This window comes from Cotesia typhae, unplaced genomic scaffold (genome assembly GCF_013202065.1).
Source record: "Cotesia typhae breed Kobodo isofemale line unplaced genomic scaffold, CoteBio_Ctyphae contig_36, whole genome shotgun sequence".
NCBI lineage: Eukaryota > Metazoa > Arthropoda > Insecta > Hymenoptera > Braconidae > Cotesia > Cotesia typhae.
Window position 1 is genome coordinate 329,157 of NW_027423744.1, and position 19,018 is coordinate 348,174.

The 19,018-nt window shown below is 33.3% G+C and overlaps 1 protein-coding gene across 1 annotated transcript; it reads left to right on the plus strand.

Annotated features, from left to right (window-relative positions):
• Positions 1–5,317: 5,317 nt before the first annotated feature.
• On the plus strand, positions 5,318–6,741 carry Cox7c (Cytochrome c oxidase subunit 7C). Its single transcript, XM_074241685.1, has 4 exons — positions 5,318–5,439; positions 5,514–5,611; positions 6,363–6,480; positions 6,636–6,741. The coding sequence occupies exons 2-3, from the start codon at positions 5,525–5,527 to the stop codon at positions 6,474–6,476; spliced, it is 201 nt and encodes a 66-aa protein (XP_074097786.1). The 5' UTR covers positions 5,318–5,439; positions 5,514–5,524; the 3' UTR covers positions 6,477–6,480; positions 6,636–6,741.
• Positions 6,742–19,018: the final 12,277 nt, after the last annotated feature.

Here is a 19,018-nt window from a genome sequence, read left to right on the forward strand (position 1 = left end):
CAATAAATAAATAAAATTTTGCTTTTTTAAATAATGACTTTTGTTAAATTACACTGTACTTTCTTAACTATTGAAGTTTTTAAAGATATAAGCTCATCCCGATCTTACACTCATCAAGAGCTTTCATTTGAGTACCCACATGCATTTTCATATATTTTTCATATATACATATATATAATATATGTAAATATATGAAAAATTGATGTTGGTACTCAAATGAAAGCTCTTGATGAATGTAATGTCGGGGTGAGCTTATATCTTTAAAAATGTCAATAGTTCACGAGATACAAGGTCATTTTTTAATATTTTCGAATGCAGCCTAAATACTTATCATAATAAATTGACTAACAGTGAGAATGATATGAAAACTTAAAAAGGCACAAATTCAAGGTGAGACTTTTGCAATGACACTAAATTATATTTTAAAAAATCGATTTTATCTTATGACTATCCTGGAGACAAAATTTTTCTTATTCTCTTAATAATATAGAAAATAATAATAATAAATTCAAATAGTGCAGTGTAATATAATATAATCCAGAAAGATTCCAAAATAAACAAATGTCAAATGTAATTTATGAATAAAGAAATATTATAACTGCTAAGATATACGTCCTTACGATGTTTTGTTGCTCAGAACCAATAATTGATTAAACTCCGACCCATTTGACCCGATTTTAATGAAATGATACTCAAATGTTATCTTTCATCAAGGACTTAGACCTCCTTCAATGTTATTTTGATCAAAACAGTAGGTGCTGAGTTATAGCCAAAAATATAGACATCACTAGAGTTAGAATTGTCCATCGAATTGAATAGTTTTAAGTCTTTAAAACTCTGGTCCATTTTGCCCGATTTAAAAGAAGAAAGGCTTGAATCTATTTTTTTGTAGATAATTTTAACCCTCTTCAATATCATTTTAATTGAAAGTTTAATTATTAAGTTACAGCCAAAAGTATAATTATCACATGAGTTAGAATTGGGCAAACGTTGAAAAAGTTCTCTCCATTTTTTTAAGATTTATCACATTCTATAAATTAATTACCAAAGACTATAATCCGATAATACGAAGATTGCTTGACACTAATACGATAATTGAATAGTGAAAAAGTTGATAATTACATTAATTAAATAAAAAGTCTCAACAAACCGAGATTTATTAAATTACGTCGAATATCCTTGCCAAAAATCTGAAACCTCGATCAATCTTGGAATTTTAATAATGTATAATAAAGTACCTCGTAAAAATTAAGTAGCTTTAAATAAACTTGATAATCGAGGAAAACGTCAAGCTAAATATTTATAAGCTAAGACAAAGTAGCTCCAAGTTAAATTTATTTGGGTAGCGAAAAATTTAAAATTTATCGAGTTTCCATTTACATCATAAACCTCAACTCTGGTTTGGATCGGTTTCCACCGAACTGATTTTTGACCCACTTACTTTCTTGTATCCGCTGAATTTTTTATTTCAGGCAAATATTATTATTCAATTTTTCTTCTGGAGAAAGAAATATTAAATTATACCAATAAATAAAACAACTTTTACCGAACTTATTCTATTAAATTGTTTCCAGTCAAACTGAAATAAACTTTTCAAGTGAATACACTTTTAATAACTTTACTTTTTTAGAAAAACGCTTACTTAATTGGAAATTTATAAAAGGTTATTATTTTTTACGGAAACTTCGAACTAAACCCACAGCACATTTGTTTCACTGTTGAGGATTTCTGGATTATATGATTTATATCATTCAATTACAATATTTTGCAGTTAACAATATATCGCTAAAAGTTTAACAAACCACTCAAATTTTGTTAAATTATACTTTAACGTAAATTTAACTTTTTATTTTATTTTAAAAATATTGTAATTATTTAAAATAATAGTTTTAATGAAATAATAATCGCCTAAAATTTGCGTTCATTATTCATAGGCAAGAATTTATAGTAGTTGACGCGCTTATTTACCGAAGCTATTGTGTTTTTATCGATCTTTGTACCTGACTGAAAGTTTAACTTGTATTTACGTAAATATTTTTCCCTTATTGCATCTATAAAGTTATTATAAAACTTATAATGACTTGTAAAAAAATTAAGTTTATTAAAATGAATCCTTAAGATGTTATTTCATTGATTAAAAAAGTATTTACTTTTAGAAGCGCAACTATAAAAGATTACTGATTTACTTCAAAACACAATAGATAATTTTAACTAATTATTTTTAGTATAATAAACAATGCAAAAACTTATAGATACTATTAATAATGCATATTGTAAGTGGTTATAATTAAAAATATTCAGAGAACATACAATCTTTATTTAACAGTAATATTATTACTTTTATATACGATCGGTCAACTACTAGTGCATTTACCCTAAATTAATTTTCCGATTTTTTTGGCTGAAAGTAAGTGAAGCCTCACTTCTTTGCAATTACATTTATTACGATAACATGTCCTTCGGTTACCTTATCTAGTGTTATTTTAAGAAAAAAAATTTTTTTTTTGTCGGAATAAAATATATAACATCTAGAGCTAAAATCAAAAAAGGAAATATGTTTCCAGAACATTTGTACTTCGTTAATTGAATTATGAAAATATTATTGACATGTTATCGTTTTTATAAATATTCTTAAATTTTTAAATATGTACACGATGTATCAACTAATACTGTAATTTTACGGTTGCGCAGTAATTATTACTGTACTATAATGTAACTCCAAAAATAAAACTCATAAAAACTAAAAGTTGATTACTTTTAATAGACTTATTTGCCAGTGTAACATTAAAAACCCATAGAATAAAATATATAATCACTGGAGCTTAAGTTAAAAAAGAAAACATGTTCCATGAACATTTGTTATTAAGAGTATAAAATATAAAATGTAGAATATATAATTTATAATGTATAAGCAAAAAATCTAACAGACGGTTGTAAACATTTCGAGAAGACTGTTTTTTAAGAGGGATTTTAGTTGCCGTTGGCACTCACCTAAACGTCTCCGTCTACGATCTAGTCCTCCGTAATTCTGAATTCACTCAGGTCCTCCGTCTCCAGCTCCATAGCCAGTACGTGGGTGGTCACGAACCAAGCGGAACTCTCAGGGGATACCTCACTTTGCACTTACGATAACTGAGGACACTACATATTTTAAATCGATTCGATTACCTATGGTTTCTATATTTATGTACTTACATATGAATACTCTATCAGAATTTATAGATAGATTTAACAAATTAATTTTTTTTAATAATTCATTCGGTTAAAAATCAAAAAACGGTTAGGTGTCCGCTGATTTTAATGCAGTTGTAAGTACGATTGTATTTTAGTCGTCTAAAATTGTTCATACCTAAATCTATGTTTTTTTTTACACTCTATATTAAAATTCATACTTGTTTCTGATTATACATTCATATTCGGACGATAGTAACTAAACACAAAAAATTGTGATACTGTAATTGACAAAAATCCAATAATTTATAATACTGAAATTAAAATCTGTTAATTTTTAGAATTTTTATAACAGTTAAATTATTGTGAGAAAATTATTTAAAAATTTCTCTTCTAGACATTAAAAAAATTACAAATGCAATTAAAAAAAAAATTTTTTTTTTTACAATTAAGGTAAAAGCCACATTATTGACACTATTAATATTTAATATTTTGAACTGACAGTAATTTTTAAAAATTTTTTAATTAATTAGAATTCAATAAAAACTTATATGATAATTGGTGTTATTGCAGATGATAAAAATAAAAAAAATTGTGAGATGTTTGTCGATATCAGTATCATAATGATTTTTTTTTTAGCAAGTCAATTTTTATTTAATTTTGAAAAATTATAGATGCAATTCGTAATAAATTTCTTAATTGGAAATTAAAAAGTGATTAAGGGTCCGATAATATTGTATTAAAATCAATAAAAATCAAGTGATTTTAATTATTTTTTTATAAATTTTGAAAAATCATTGATGCAATTTTCTTTTAATTAATTTTCTTAATTATAAATAATTAAGTAATAACACATTCGACAATATTTTACTAAGTCACTAAAAATCTAATAATTTTCGTAATTTTTCGTAGCAAATAAATTTAAGAAAAGAATGAAGGCAATTTTATTTTTTAATTCTTTTAAAACTAACTGTCTTATATAACAATAAAAAAATTATCAGAATTTTTCAATCAAATAAATCTACCGATGCTAGTTTCCAATAATATTTCATAAATTTCTGTTTCATGAATTTATTGTTTTGAATTTCTGGCTATGAAAATTATAAAACTGAGAAAAAAAAATTGTAATCTGGATTATACTAGCTATTATCTGAAATTTTTTTTCACTCAGTATAATCTGAGATAATATCCAGTGTCATCTTGTTCTTTCCGTGCAGAAGATCAATACGTTTAATATTTTGAAGCAAAAAGTCAAAAAAATTTTTTATGAACGTTTTTTTGGCTTTAAAAATTTTTTTTCTCCAATTCAAAAAGACATATCAAAAAAATTTTTGTTTTTTTTTTCTTATTTATCTTTCGTACACATTTAAAAATTGATTGTTAAGAAATAAAATTTTAGACGGTTTTTTTTTATGAAAATTAAATTAGCCGACATTTCAAAATTTTTAGAAATTTTTTTTTTTAATTTCACCAAAAAAAATCAAAAAAAAAATTGTCGTGTTAAAAACTTGAAAAAATATAAGTGCAATTTCTTATAAATATCTTTTTAGTTGTAATTTAATTAATAAAAGAAAAAAAAAACAAAAATTTTTAGACGTCTGCTAATTTTTTTCAGCATTGATAGCGCGATTTGTATATTTATATATTTTTATGTAATTGATAAATAGTTTTTAAAAGATTACATGCTCCACAAACCATGACAAGATGTACCATCAATACATTATGTACCGTAAAGTTAAACTTATCCATTAGCAATCAGCAGACCTTTCAAAAAATAATTACCTTCATTCACTTGAACATTATATTTATCTACATGTTCAAGATCTCAATTATTTATTCTACAATACAAGTTTTTTCAATTTACGATTCTTGTCTTTTTTAATAACTTCCTCAGTCGATTGTAGCAACAATTGAAACAAGATTAATTTTTAATTACGCGTTCATTTTTATTCTTTTCTTTAATACTAATAGCTCAACCGTTTACAAGTACTTACAACTGCTGATTACCGTTTTATTTAATTATATTATACTTATTATTACTCAAAAGAGAAATTGCGCACAATTTACTTTATCCGCAATCGTTTTTATTGATTCCTTTTTCTCCGACTGACAACTGACGCCGAATTTCACAAGATGGCGGCACAAGTTCTACTTTTACTGTACTGCGCAGTTCTTCCACGCTTCTGGCGCATGCGCAGTAGTTTTTACTGCAGAGCTCAGCTTATTGTGATAGCAAAAGCGCAGCAAATTTACAGGTGTTGAATTATTGTGAGTAAAATTAATAATATTTGTGGTAATTATTAATTTTTTACGTTAATTTAATTATTTTTTATATTTTTTAGATAATTTCAAAATGATTTCCAGACAGTTGATTAGAAATTTTACCACTAGTGCTATCCGTCGCTCTGGCCATGGTGATCCTGGAGGTTACCCCGGAGCTGTACGTAATTGCATAACTTTATTGTTGAAATATTTTATTTTTATAATTATAATTTTATTTACTATTTTTTAGGTTGTTTTTTATCTTTGATAATGTCAATATTTTTTAAGTTATTTGAAGCTTGTAAATTTAAAAGCGTATCTCATTTTTTTTTTTAATTTTCAATTGTACAATATTTAATTTTTTTATTATTCAACTGAAATTAACAAACCTAAGAATTTTTTAGCAATTAAATTAATATGAAAAAATTTTAGTTAATAAATTTCAACATAAATTATACATCAAGAAATTTAACAAAAATCAAATTCAAATTTTGAAAAATATTTTTCCTTATCAAAATTGTAGAGAGAATAAAATTTTAAACCATAGAAAGTACAAAAATTAAGGTTAGATTTTTAAAAATTAATGTCAGGCTTAAAAAAAAATTATTTCAGTAAAAACATATGGAAATAACCATTGTCTGTCGAGTAAGTGTGGGCATTACTGCGGATTTTTTTATTTCAATTATAAATAAATCGTACTTGAGTTTTTTGAACTAAAAAAAATTTTTCCCTGTAATTGAAATCTTCAAGAAAATATTTGCATAGTAGTTTTTACACGTACAACAATTATTCAATTTGTTATTAATAAATTAAAATTAACTGGCTATACAGATAGTAAACTATAGCTTCAATATTTTTTTAATGATTTGTTTTATAAATTGTTCCACGTTCGTTATATTAATTTATTAATTATGTAATAATTTCCCCAGAACTTGCCGTTCAGTATCAACAACAGATTCAAGCTTACAGCTTATTTCATCATCTTCTTTGGCAGCGGATTTGCCTTACCATTCATTGTTGTCCGTCATCAAATGTTGAAATAAATTTGTAAGTTGTCTTTTTTTTTTTTTTTTTAAGCACTGTTTACGAATAATTTTAAATAATCAATAATTCAATGATAAAAAAAAATGTTGAAAATTTTTTTAATTATACTTAACAGATTATTATTAAAAATAACTAATTAATACTTATTTATGTTTCAGATAATATTTGCTGGAGTAGTTAATTGGAATTTAAAAAAAAATAATTTAAACCATTTAAATGTATTAAAATTTCTAGCAATAAAATCTTCATCTCTTTCAAACATAATTATATATAAATTATTGTATATTTATTAAATAATCATAATAATACATTAATACTCGTACAATAAAATTCCTTAGGATAAGTATATTATAGCTTAGAAGTATTGAATTCTTAATCATTTAATCTAAACCAGTAATTCATTGTTTTTGTTGTATTTTTGTATCTTTTTTTTTTTAATTATCGAAATCTGGGTACGGTACTGGAGGTCTAGGATTTTTTTTTGAGCCATCTGTTGACAAACAATCTATTAATATATAATTATGAATTATCAATAAAATATTTAAAAACTTACAATTTTGTGAATTTAATTTTTTACACTCAGGACAATCGAAACTATCAGAATCAGCGCAAGTTGATGTTTCTTTTTTTTTTGCTTCAATTTTAGTTTTTTTTCTTTGTGAAATTACCTGAAATTATCAAATACAAATCATTTTTTTTTTTAATTTAACTTTATCATTAAATGAAATATTTTTAAAATAAAAAATATAAAACGACTTTCAAATCAATAAATAATTTTTTAATTTAATTTTATGTTCTTAATTTTAATAAAAAATAATAATTTAATCATTAAATAAAAAAAGTGTCTATTTTAATATTTATGATTTAAATTTTTCAAAATGAAGTTAAATGCGCGCTTAAAAAACCTGCGCGCGCATGTGACTTTAATATGGCAGTTAAGTCAAAGTTTTTAACCGAAAAATTTTTCTCCGTAATTTTTCCACTTTATTCGTAAATATCGCGTTGTTTAATTAAAGTAATTATGTAAATTCGTTCTATAGGCCCTTATTAATAATTTAAGTAATAAATTTAAAAAATTTGTCGTTTATAAATAGAAAAAACTCAGTCTAAAAACTGAAACGGTTGAAAACAAATTTGGCGTTCTTCTTATAAATAGAAAAAACTCAGTCTAAAAACTGAATCGGTTGAAAACAAATTTGGCGTTCTTCAGTAGACATTTTGAGTATGTTCATTGTCAAAAATAATCAGCGAAGCTATTGTCATTTTTGTTTTACGTACGAGAACTTTAAATTATCGAATTTATGAATAGAGCGGATCAAAATTACAAGTAAGTGTTTGAAATTAAAAATTATTTAAATTTTGGTAAAAACATGACACTGAAGTTAGCAGACGCCTAAAAATTTTTATTTTTTTTTTTTTTTAATTAAATTACAACTAACAAAATATTTCTAAAAAATTGCACTTGTAGTTTTTTCATTTTTTTACATGTGATTTTTTTTTTTTAATTGTTCAATTGAAATTTCTTCAATAAAAAATTTCTAAAAATTTCGAAATGTCAGCTAACTTCATTTTCATGTAAAAACTTGTTAAAATTTAATGATATTAAAATCAGCCGGCACTTAAAAATTTTTAAATTTTTATTAACTAATAAATTAGTTATAGATAATTATTTTTAAAAAATTGCATTAATAGTTTTTTAAAATTTCTATGTGAAATTTTTCTTTCAAAGTTTTTAGTCATAATTAATTAGATAAAGATTATAAAATGGCTCTTAAAATTATTATGATAAAATTTTTTATTAAAATCAGAAGAGCTGATTATTTTTTTATTTCAAAAAAATTAACCCTTAATTTTTGAAATTTTTAAGGGATTTTTTTTTCTTGTTAAAAAATCACTAAAAACATTCGGGTCTGTTGATTTAGGTCTTATAAAATTGTATAATTAGAAAATCAGCTTCTTATAAACTGAAAATTAAGTTAAAAAATTTTTATCAGTCATAAAATTTTCTACTTGACTGAAAAAAAAACTTACATCAATACCATAAACAAAAGGTCGTTCACTTTTCGCATTTTTATAATCAACTTTTTTCCTCCAAGCATGATCTTCGCTATTCCGAGAGCTTATTAACGGCTTTCGTGATTCGTTGTTAATTATCAAACATTTGTCCCTGGCTTTGTCTTTCTGTACGCAGGACATTGTTATGCAAAGAATCAACCCAATAACCAAAATAATCATAATTAGAGAAAATGTACCCAGAGTTATTGGCGAAGTCCATAGCTGAAAATAAATTTCGTTGATCAAAATCAGTAAAAAATCAAAAATCATCCGTGTAAATCAAGTAAATGATCACCATATCATAACATCCATCAATAAACGGGTTAGTACATAGCCTACAAACTTTAGATCCTAAATTAGGTTGGTAGGATCCTACTGGACACCTCTGACATTGCGGTGATAAATCCTGGCTGTGAAACCCTGGTGAGCAAGGAACTAAAAGCAATAATTTACAAATTGACTGATCAATTTTTCATCAAGAAGAAGTTATTTCTTAGATAAACTTCAAAAGTTACCACAATTAATAGAACTAAGCCCATAACCTGCAGGGCAGCCAACCAGAAGCCGGACGCCAGCGCCACGGGCAAAAACTTCATGATGGTCTTTCTTTCTCTGGAACCTGGCTTTGGAAATGGGCTCCAATATTTGACGTCCTCCTTGAGACAATCTAAAAGCAACTGTCGTTAAAATTCCAACAAAGACTGTCTGGAATAAATGCAAAAACTTGGCAACTGTGAAATACTACTAACTGTTTTTAGTCAAGATAGTGCTGAGGTTCTGGCTCAGCAACAAAATCAGTTTGTCTTGGATAGCTTTGTGGCACCTGAGACCACACTTAGACAAAAACGGCACAGTCTTGGACAAAGAAGAAAGATTAACCAGGACTTTGATCGTAGCTTCGTGGTAGTTACACTGCGGAGCGAAGATAAATGTGTCACAAAGATGGCGCTTGCATAGAATTCCATTAAACTTCTGGGGCAGATAAGTCGCTAGAATCTCTAAAGCTTCTTCATCACAGTTACTAACCCGGTAGCGGTTACCTCCGCGCAAAGAGTACCGCGGAAGCGTGACTACTTGAATGCCATGTTTGTAGATGTGCTTGACTACTTCTTCGTTGTCTGGATCCACGTAGGTTAGAGTACAAGAGTAGTTTCCTGCATCTTGGATACTCAGACTATTGAGTTCTAGGTTCCCGTTCTTATGAACCGTCCCTAAAATAGTTAAAAATTACTAAGGAACAGAACCAAAGAAACTGAACAATTTACCAGAGACAGGAATGTCATCTTGCCGAGTCCAAGTGTAGTTAGGCTTGCTGATACTGAACATCCAGTTGAACCCACCCTCTTTGTTACAAGGAATCACTAAATCTATGCCCGGGAAAGACAGAATCTCGTGGTCTGAAACAAGAAAATAAGCTAACAAATCTTAAGTTAACCTCAGAATTTACTAACCGCGGCCTACGCCTTCTCCAGCCTGCAAAACTTTCTCCAAGTCCGTCAGCTGGATGTACTTGAGCCCCTTAGCCTGCGCAAGGCTCTTCTGCGCAGGATAAATCTCCTCGATGACCCTAGATGGCGCAAGCTCTAGTTTGTCTCCTATGTCTACAAACTTTTTGCACTTGAAACTCGCGATTCTGTCCAGCAGGTTGTGTCTCTCGGAGACTATGCTCTTGAAGGTCAGAATGCTAGCTTCCAGATCACAGATGCAATTCATGCAATTAACATCATTGTTAGCCTGAAGATTTCTCTTACGAGATTTCTGCTTGTTACTCCGTTCTTTCCTAACCTCTGTGGGCTGTTTGTCCTTGAACTTTATTTTGACATTCCTAATCTTGACTTCAGTTTCTTCCGTGTTATCAAAATGATCATCTTCGTCGTAATCATACGCCACGGACAGAATCTTTCGTTTTTTAAATCCTTCTAGGTTTCTTTTCTTCCTTTTGGTGTCTTCCTTCAAAATCTGCTCGATATCATTTCTCAATTCCTCCACATGACCTGCGTCATATCTAGACTTTAACTTTTTCTTATGACCAACGCGCTTTTTTAGCTTTCTTCTTGGGAGCTTTTTTCTTAACTTTCTTGGCAGATTTTTTTGCCAGCCTTCGATCACGCGTGGAATCAAAATCTGATGGAAAAGCTAGCCGTCGTTTTATGATCTGCAGAGTGGTGTTAACTCCACGTTGGACATCAAAGATTTGATCAATCAGCGCCTTCATTAGCTTCTTATCCTTCTGGTTGTCAAAGTAAACGCCCTCTATCAATGAACTGGCATCATTTCTTTTGCGTCTGAAGCTTTTGATAGCTTGTCTTGGACTGTTGTGCATCGCGTACATTATTTTGAACTTCTCTCCCAGTTTGTCGATCCTTCTAATGGGCTCATCGAAACTGGTGCTATCATATTCCACGTTTTTCTTCAAGTCTTTAATTTTCTCAGATTCCATGCGCTTTTCTAACTCTGACAGCAATCTATGCCTAAGTTTCCGAATGATTTCGTTTCGCTTGACTTCTCTGATCCAATTGTTGCGTTTCTTGCCAAAATCATCCTCTAAATTCATTTTTCGAGCAGATTTTCCGACTAATCGTGAAACTAAATTCTTATCCGAGCGCTTTAAGTACTTGGTATCAGAATCGGCGTTCATATCTGACATGTCAATGGTAAACTCGGAATCTGAACTATCAAAATCTTCAGGATTTCTATAAACAGATGAACCTTTCATAACTTTCACTCTCAAACGTGGATCCAATTCCCGAAGAGATCTGGAAGACCCTTCAACAGATTTGACCACTCGGTCAGCAAAGCTGGAGATTAGACGGTTCAGATTCTTATCCTTGTACAAGTCTTCGAAATTCAAGTCACCGAGGGTTGATTTACGATGTCTTTTCGACTTGACCGCGTGACTGCTATTTCCGAAGTCCTTTATTCTAGTCACGTAGATCAAGATCTTCTCAGTAACTCCTAGTTTGTTGCTATCAAGACCACTGGGTACTCCTGTATGAATTTTTTTTGTGTCATTGTGAAGATCATGCTTATTGTTAAGCAATTCCGGTTCTTTCGACTCTCTGATTTCTCTAGGTCTCACGTCTTTCGGATCAATTTTCACCCAAAATTTCTTATATTTATGCTTCCTCAGAGGCTTTTTGGCCACTGATTCTCGAAACAGAGTCCTGTATTCTGGGGTCTTATCTTTTTTTCGTCCATATAATTTAGAAGACAAGTGATAAGCTTTTGTCTGATATGGCTTTGGTTTGAAGGACTGTTTGGCAACTCGTACTGGTGGAGAAGTTGTCGCATCATTGCCTATCATGTGATTGAAGGCTCTCTTGATGTTATCTAAGATGCTGCGCTTAGCAGACTTCTGGCTTCCCAATTTCTTCTTTTTGCCAACCGATTTCTTCAACTTGTGTTTGTTTTCTTTTTTCGATACCCGGTGCTTCGAAGTCTTCTTCAATGATTTGCCAGTAGACCTAGATTTTACCGGCCCATGATTAACCGCAAGAAGATGCCTTCGTGGTACAGTATCGCCATTATGTGAAAAACCGTACTTGTAAATGCAATAGAACTCTGATGGTGACATCAATTCATTCGACTCTTCCAATTCTGGGCCGCTTAGTTTCACAATTGAGATACTATCGTTATCGGACTCGTATCTTTTGCTAGCACGATAGTTCTTGGAAGTTTCCAAGCATCGTTTCAGAGCATCTACTGAGAACTCCGTAGAAGTTTCTGTCTTAGAAATATTGAACTCTTTGATGGTTTCTTTTAACAAGTCACGATCATCTGAACTGTTTGGCCCAAATTTAAACTTCCAGCTAGTCTTGCCCGATAGAACCGACTTTTCAAGCTGCCGTTCCAAATTGTTTCTCAAATTTTCCACGAATTCATCACCTAGTTCAGATCTACGTTTCTCGACTATAACTGGGACACAAGGAGCAGGAACTTCCTTATGCCAAGACTGAGTACCTCCAATGTGATACTTGTCAGGAGCTTCAGTCGGCCAGATCATTGCAGCAGTTTGTCCGCAAGGTGGACACATAGTTGACGAAGTCGTCGATTCTTCAATAGTCTCAGTAGTTGACTCTGTGGTGCTCGGAATAGTTTCTTCTGAAGTAACTAGACCTTCATCGATTACCAAATCTTCTTGACTTGGACTCACTAGTTTCACTCTGTGACCTTCTAAGTCATCATCATAGACTAGATGGACCACTCGCACCGTATAACTGGACTTGCGTGTTACATAGTCTTTGGTATTATTGGTTGCAGTTACTGGGAAGCTGTTCAATCCTGTTGGTGATGGCATTGGAGTTGTGGAAGTACCAAAAGTTCCAGAAATATTGAAAGTGTTAGAGGTCTTAAAAACTCCAACAGTACTGGAGTTCTCAAAAACATGAGAAGAGTTGGAAGTCTCAATAACACCAGAAGCAGTATTACTCTCAGTAACAAGAGAACTATTCAAAGTCTCCGTAACAAACGAACTAGATGTTCCGTTTAAACCAATGTCACGCTTAGCCCGTTTTCGCATTCCATTACTTAGAATAGAAGACTTCACCCGACGCAATTCATGCTTTGATATTTGTAATGCTTCTTGGATTTGCTTTAACAACTGCTCCTTCTTAATCAATTCGTCGTTCTCGTCTTCCAGCATGGCAATCTCTGCTTTCTTGAGATTTACTCTAGAATCATGCTTTCTGGATTTCTTCGCTCGTTGAGTAATGATTGGTTCAGGTTCATAATCATCATCACTGTAATCATCTTCATCACAATCTCCGTAGTAATCATCATCCCGTTTTTGCCTCCGGTAATCTGGTTTTTTGTCAGCAGAAATAGTCGGCTTAGCTTGTCCACTTTCTGGTTGAGGGTGTCGTCGGTTTTCAAAGTCACTGATCATTTTACTCATTTCTTGGTAGGATTGCTTGGTTACAAGCTTGCGCGGCGTAAAGCTTCTCTCAGGAACTTTGTACCACTGCTGATAGACTCGAGTATAACCTTGAAAGTTCGTCGGTATGACTGGCTCAGGAAGATTTTGGTCTTGGTCTTGGTTAACCCATTCGTTATCTTTGAGCATAAAGGATGGAACAGTCAATTTGATCGTTTTATCCGTAAGATCAGAACCTTTTGACTCCATTACAGAGTTAGGAGGCATAGCCAGAAGTTTTCGTTCCCTACGAGTCTCCTGACTCGCAGCTTCTGAATTTAATGTCGTGCTCGTGCAGTCTTCATACTCCATGGAAGTCTGGTTGTATTCAGGATCCACAATATCCAGCTTTTCACGCCAAACTTCTACTTCAGGATCGTTAACGTATCGAGAATCTTCACTTTCAATCTGAACTCCTTCAGGAGATGGAGTACTGCTGCTTTCAAGGTCACTTGGAAGTGTGTACTTCTTTACAGTCGATGCCTTTATCAAGTCTTCCAACTCTTCTGTTTTCTTTTCAAACTCCTCTTCTTGGTTTTCTAGTAGATTCTCAAGTTCGCCAACTTCTTGCTCGCGTTCATTTACTTCTTTTTCCAGTTCTTCAAGTTTTTCTTCTAAAATGTCTCCAGATCCTGCCATTCCAGTTGTTGACGTTCCTGGGGATCCAGTCATTTGTAGGGTTGTATCATTAAAAGCTGCAGTAGAAGCAGTGAGACTGACAAATGACGTAGATGCTACGGATGGTGTTGAAGCGATTGGAGAATTAGTTTGTTGTGAAGTTGACTTTGAAAATTGAGTAGAGCTTGGAGACGATACTGATGTTGCGACACTCTTGGAAGATTGGCTAGTTTCCGAAGACGCTGATGTCACTGCTGATGATGTAATATTCTCTGATGTACTCGAAGAACTAGATGATACGGTTTCAGTTTGTTCTGAGGATTTAGTGGCTTCAATTGTGGAAGACTCAGTATCTAAAGAGGATAAAATTTCAGGTGTAGATTTAGTTAAACTCTCAGCATCTGTAGAAACTTCAGCAGCGGTAGCGGTTGGAGATTCAGCAGCGTTAGCGGTTGAAGACACCAGTGTTGTAGTTTTAGTCAAACGTTCAGGTTTGGAAGGAGTTTGAGTAACGAGATTTGTCTGCGGGAACCAAAAGAAATTGCCTTTGGCATTGCCTTCAGCCTTGCCTCTAGTTGTACTTTCAATTTCATCATCAGCTGATGTAGCTTGCATTGTTGACAGTTCAGTTTCACTCTCAGTTGTAGATATTGAAGGATAGGTTGAAGATTCTGTTGAGCTTACAGCAGCTTCACTGATTGTAGAAGTTACCAAAGATTCACCAGTTGAAGTTGTCGGAACAGATGTTGAGAAACTAGAACTCGAAGACACCGTAGATCCTATTGTTGATGATTGAGCAATTGAAGTTGAAACCATTTCTGACGTAGACTCTGTCAAATTTTCACTCGTTTCACTCGTCGTCTGCGATGAAGACGAACTAGGAGTATTTATTGAAGTTAGCAGTATTGAGCTTGGTGACTCTTTTACAGATGCAGAACTTTTGTTGTTTGTGATCGATGATAAAAAATGCTCCGTTGTTGTCGATTTTTCAGTTGCCGACGTCTGTTGAGTCACTGATGTTGATGTTCTTGATGAAACAAATTCTGTGCTGAAAATTGGAGACTCGGTCTTTGAAGTACTTTCTTCAGTTGGGAATGTTTCTATTTCAGTCAGCTGTGAAGCCAAAGCGGTTGTCACCTCTTCTTCTTCTTCTTCAGCTTTACTGATAGTACTTTTAGTAGCTTCAATTGGTGGAACTGGAGTAGTCATTGTAGATAACATACCAATAGTCGTAGGTGGTCTTTTGGTAGGTTTAGTTGGTCTAGGTCTTGGAGGTGGTCTAGGAAAGAAGAGATCCCAAAGAAATCCACATCGTTCTCTTTGGTCTTCCCAGGTTCGCATAAGCTTTCGTGCTTCGTCCTCTTCATCATCCAGCTTCCTTTCCTTATCAACTAGGTCTTTGATGAGTTTATCCAGCTTTTCACGCTGTTTTATAAGCTCTTCTTTAGAGATTTCGCATCTACTTTTTGTTGTTGTTACGGTAGTCGAAGTTGTCATCAAAGTTGTGCTGGTCGTTTCGGTTGTACTAGTTGTTTCAGGAGTCGTAGTCTCTGTTTCTGTTGTCTTGGTGGTTTCAGTCTCTGTGGCATTAGTCCCTAAAGTTGACTCAGTTGTCGTTGATTCCGTAGAAGATTCAGTAGCTGACATGCATTCAATGAATTCCGCAGTCTCATTTTCTGTCGTTAATCCAACGATTACCTCAGTAGTAGAACTAATAGTACTAGACATAGTAGTTCCTACCGTAGTCTGATTTGTTGGAGCTCCAGTCAAGAGTCCAATCTCCAACTCCAGCAAAATGGACGTCTCTGTTTCCAAAACAGCAGGATTAGTTTTCCTCATACTTGGAATCATTTCTGTAACTTCGGGTAAATTAGAATCTTCCGTCTCAACATCCTCGTGCCTCAAAATAGATGTTTCTAACCACGGCTTACTAATTTCTGGAGCTAACTCCGTATCAAGGTAGATCGCCAACATAGACACGGTAGGATCGTCCATGAACATCGAGGTCGTCTGCTCTGAGTTCAAATCAGAGTGATCAAATTCTTTGTTTACATCAAAGTCGGGCAGAGTATACGCCAAATACTCTGTCAAAGGCTCATCTTCAATATAGTTAGAAACTGCAGACATACCGGGTAGGTTGAAGTCTCCTAAATCAGAGTCTCCTGTTTGGGTAAGATCCAGCATGTAATAATCTGTTGGGTCTTTCTTTCCGAATCTTTTGTACCTTACACTACGTTCCAGTTCCTGTGAAGCCGCCTTTTCTATCTCATTTTCTTTTTCCTTTCTCGCTTTCACGGCTTTAACCAACTCAAAAGGACCAGGAATTTTCATACTCTTCATAAACTCAAAAATACTTATCGATCCTGAACTTTTAGCCTTACCACCATTCTCTTGCTTCGCCTTTTCTTTTTCCACCTCTTCCTCCGGTATATCCACAGGATTTCCAATAGTAACAGTCGGAATTTCCATACTGGGTGTGTTCTCGGTGTTCTTGATCTTGATCTTCTCTTTCACCACTTTCGCAAGATCATGAACCCCAGGTATTCTAAGCGGCGACAGCTTTCCTTTAGCTTTATCCGTCTTATTCTTCTTGTCAGACTCACTCTTCTTCATCAGATCAAAAGGATCTGGAATTGTAACATCGCTGATTTTCAAAATAGCTAAACCAATAGGAATCTTCTTTTCATTTTTCTTTTCTTCCTTCTCTTTATTATCTTCCTCTTCATCTTCTTCCACTGCCATCAGCCGCCTTCCAACTTTGACCACCCGACTTTGACTTCCACTCAACTTTTTCTCAACATTACCCTCCAGCGACCTTTTTACCTTCTTTCCTTCCTCATAATCCTCCATCTCTTGCTCCTCTTCCTTCTCCAGCATCTCCAAGTACGTATTCAACAGTTCTCCATCATTCTGTTTCTCCTCAGCCTTCCTCCTAACTGAATTTTTAAGCTGTACAACACCTGGTAAATTCAACCTGATGCTCCATCTCTTATTGTCAGCGTTTCTGAGCCGGTTCTTTAACTTCAAACCCCAACGCCGTTCCTTTCCCAATTTCTTGAGACTCTCGTCAATATTTCCAGTCTCCAAGCTGACAAACCTCTCCCTGCGATTAGGAACTTTCACCATGACGCCCTCTGCCGTCACATTCTGAATCATTACCACCGGTAGCAGCATTTCCAACAATTTCACATCATTAGTTCTCAAGAATCTGTAAGAACAGTTAGTTCTTCCACCAGCGTCCATTACTTCTTCAACATGAACATTTTGTATCACCGGACAGCTGGTAGATGTCTCAGGACTTAGCGTACTCGGTAATATCGAGTGGATTCCTCCTAAAATCGCGTCTATACCTGTAGTAGCTTGCGTTGTAGAAGTATCACCAGGAACAGGTTTAGTACTACCACCTGGACTAGTTTCATCAACCCGGTAGCAAGTGCAAGTCACCGTCTGCTCCAACGGATGTTTAACATCCGCTTCAACGCTCAAGTAATCTTTATAGTCATCATTAGAAACTTGCCGCTTCTTCCTGGATTCCTTGCCCTTAACTTCTCGCTTTTCCTGCTCCCTCAGCTGCTCATTGATCTGCTGGACCGAATCCACCAGCTGCTGAAGTTGTCCATTCAGCGGCTCAATCGCCATTGCCAGAGACTTGGACCTAACTTCACCATTATCCGCTCCATCCCTTGACATACCTCCATTCGCCGCATCGTCCAACACCAGGGAGTTGCGCCCCAGACGATCCATCGCTTTGGAATACTTATCTAAATAGTCAAGATTATCAAGCCGATCAGAGTTAAAGTATTTTCGAAAGCTTTTGTCGAACTCTAACGGCTTTCGATTCATAGCCAGGTAGTGTTCCATCTGGTCTTTGTCTAGGTAACTTTCGTCGTAGCCCAGGTCTGAATACTGTCTGCGGATTGGTCCGCGGTCTACCTTATCAACGTCATCCAGCAGCTGAACAGGCAACTGATTTACGTCCTGATCATCAGCATCGTCTAGAAGCTGGAGTGGATTCTGGTACTCCTCGTTCTCCAGGTCCTTCTTGGTCGGCCTGTGGACAAAAGATCTTCCAATGTCACCAACATCATGATGCAAATGAGCTTTGAAGCCCAAAATCGCTGATGTTGGGCTCATACGCCTAACATCCCGATTTTTGACCTCTCGGAACGCTGGGTGGTTCCTCAAAACGTACAATTCTTTCGCCAGAGAGTAAAGTTGGTAATCCCGTTTGGCTTTCGCCAGAGATTCATCCGCGGGCTGGTAGTCGTTGACACGAGGCGCCATCTTAGGTCTAGAATCGCTGTTAGGATTAAAGTACCAGGGATTCCCCTTTGCCAGGCTTCCTTCATTGTCGGTAAGGTCGTCGTAAGAATGAATAGGTTTGAATTTTGACGTTAGGACTGATCGTTTCGCTTTTGATTCAGGTTTTTTTGTAATCTCCGCTCCGCTTATTACAAAAGCCGCACACAAGAGGCTAAAAGAGATTTCACTATTAGATTTTTTTAATTTTACTTTATGAGCATTGATTTTAATTATTTTGACGTACCTGTAAATTACGTAATATCGCATTTGCTTTTGTGATTAAACTCAGACTTCATAGTACACATACAATCTTTGTTTTGTAATTATTATCGGTGTAGAGAAACTGATTTGGGTCATTGGTAATTTTTTTTTAAAAAAACACCAAATTTCATTATTTTTTTTTTTTTTTTTACTTAAATTCGGGTGGTTAAAAACGAGTATGTAGGTTGTATAGAAAATATATAAAGCTTTTATTAAAAACTGACACTTAATGGCAGCTTATTTGACAAGTACTAAGTTCAGTTGTTTTTTTTTTTTTTTTTTTTTTTTGAATTATTCGGAAGAACTTCAGTATAAGCAAAATTTTTCATATCTTGAAATAAAATAAAATAAAAAATAGATGTTTCAAAAATTAAAAACTTAAAAAGAGGCTAC

Excerpts from the sequence above, each read along its gene's own strand:
- Cox7c (XM_074241685.1), top strand. The coding sequence starts at position 5,525 with ATGATTTCCAGACAGTTGATTAGAAATTTTACCACTAGTGCTATCCGT. Across the intron at positions 5,612-6,362 it reads CTGGAGGTTACCCCGGAGCT|AACTTGCCGTTCAGTATCAA; the intron begins GTACGTAATTGC and ends TAATTTCCCCAG.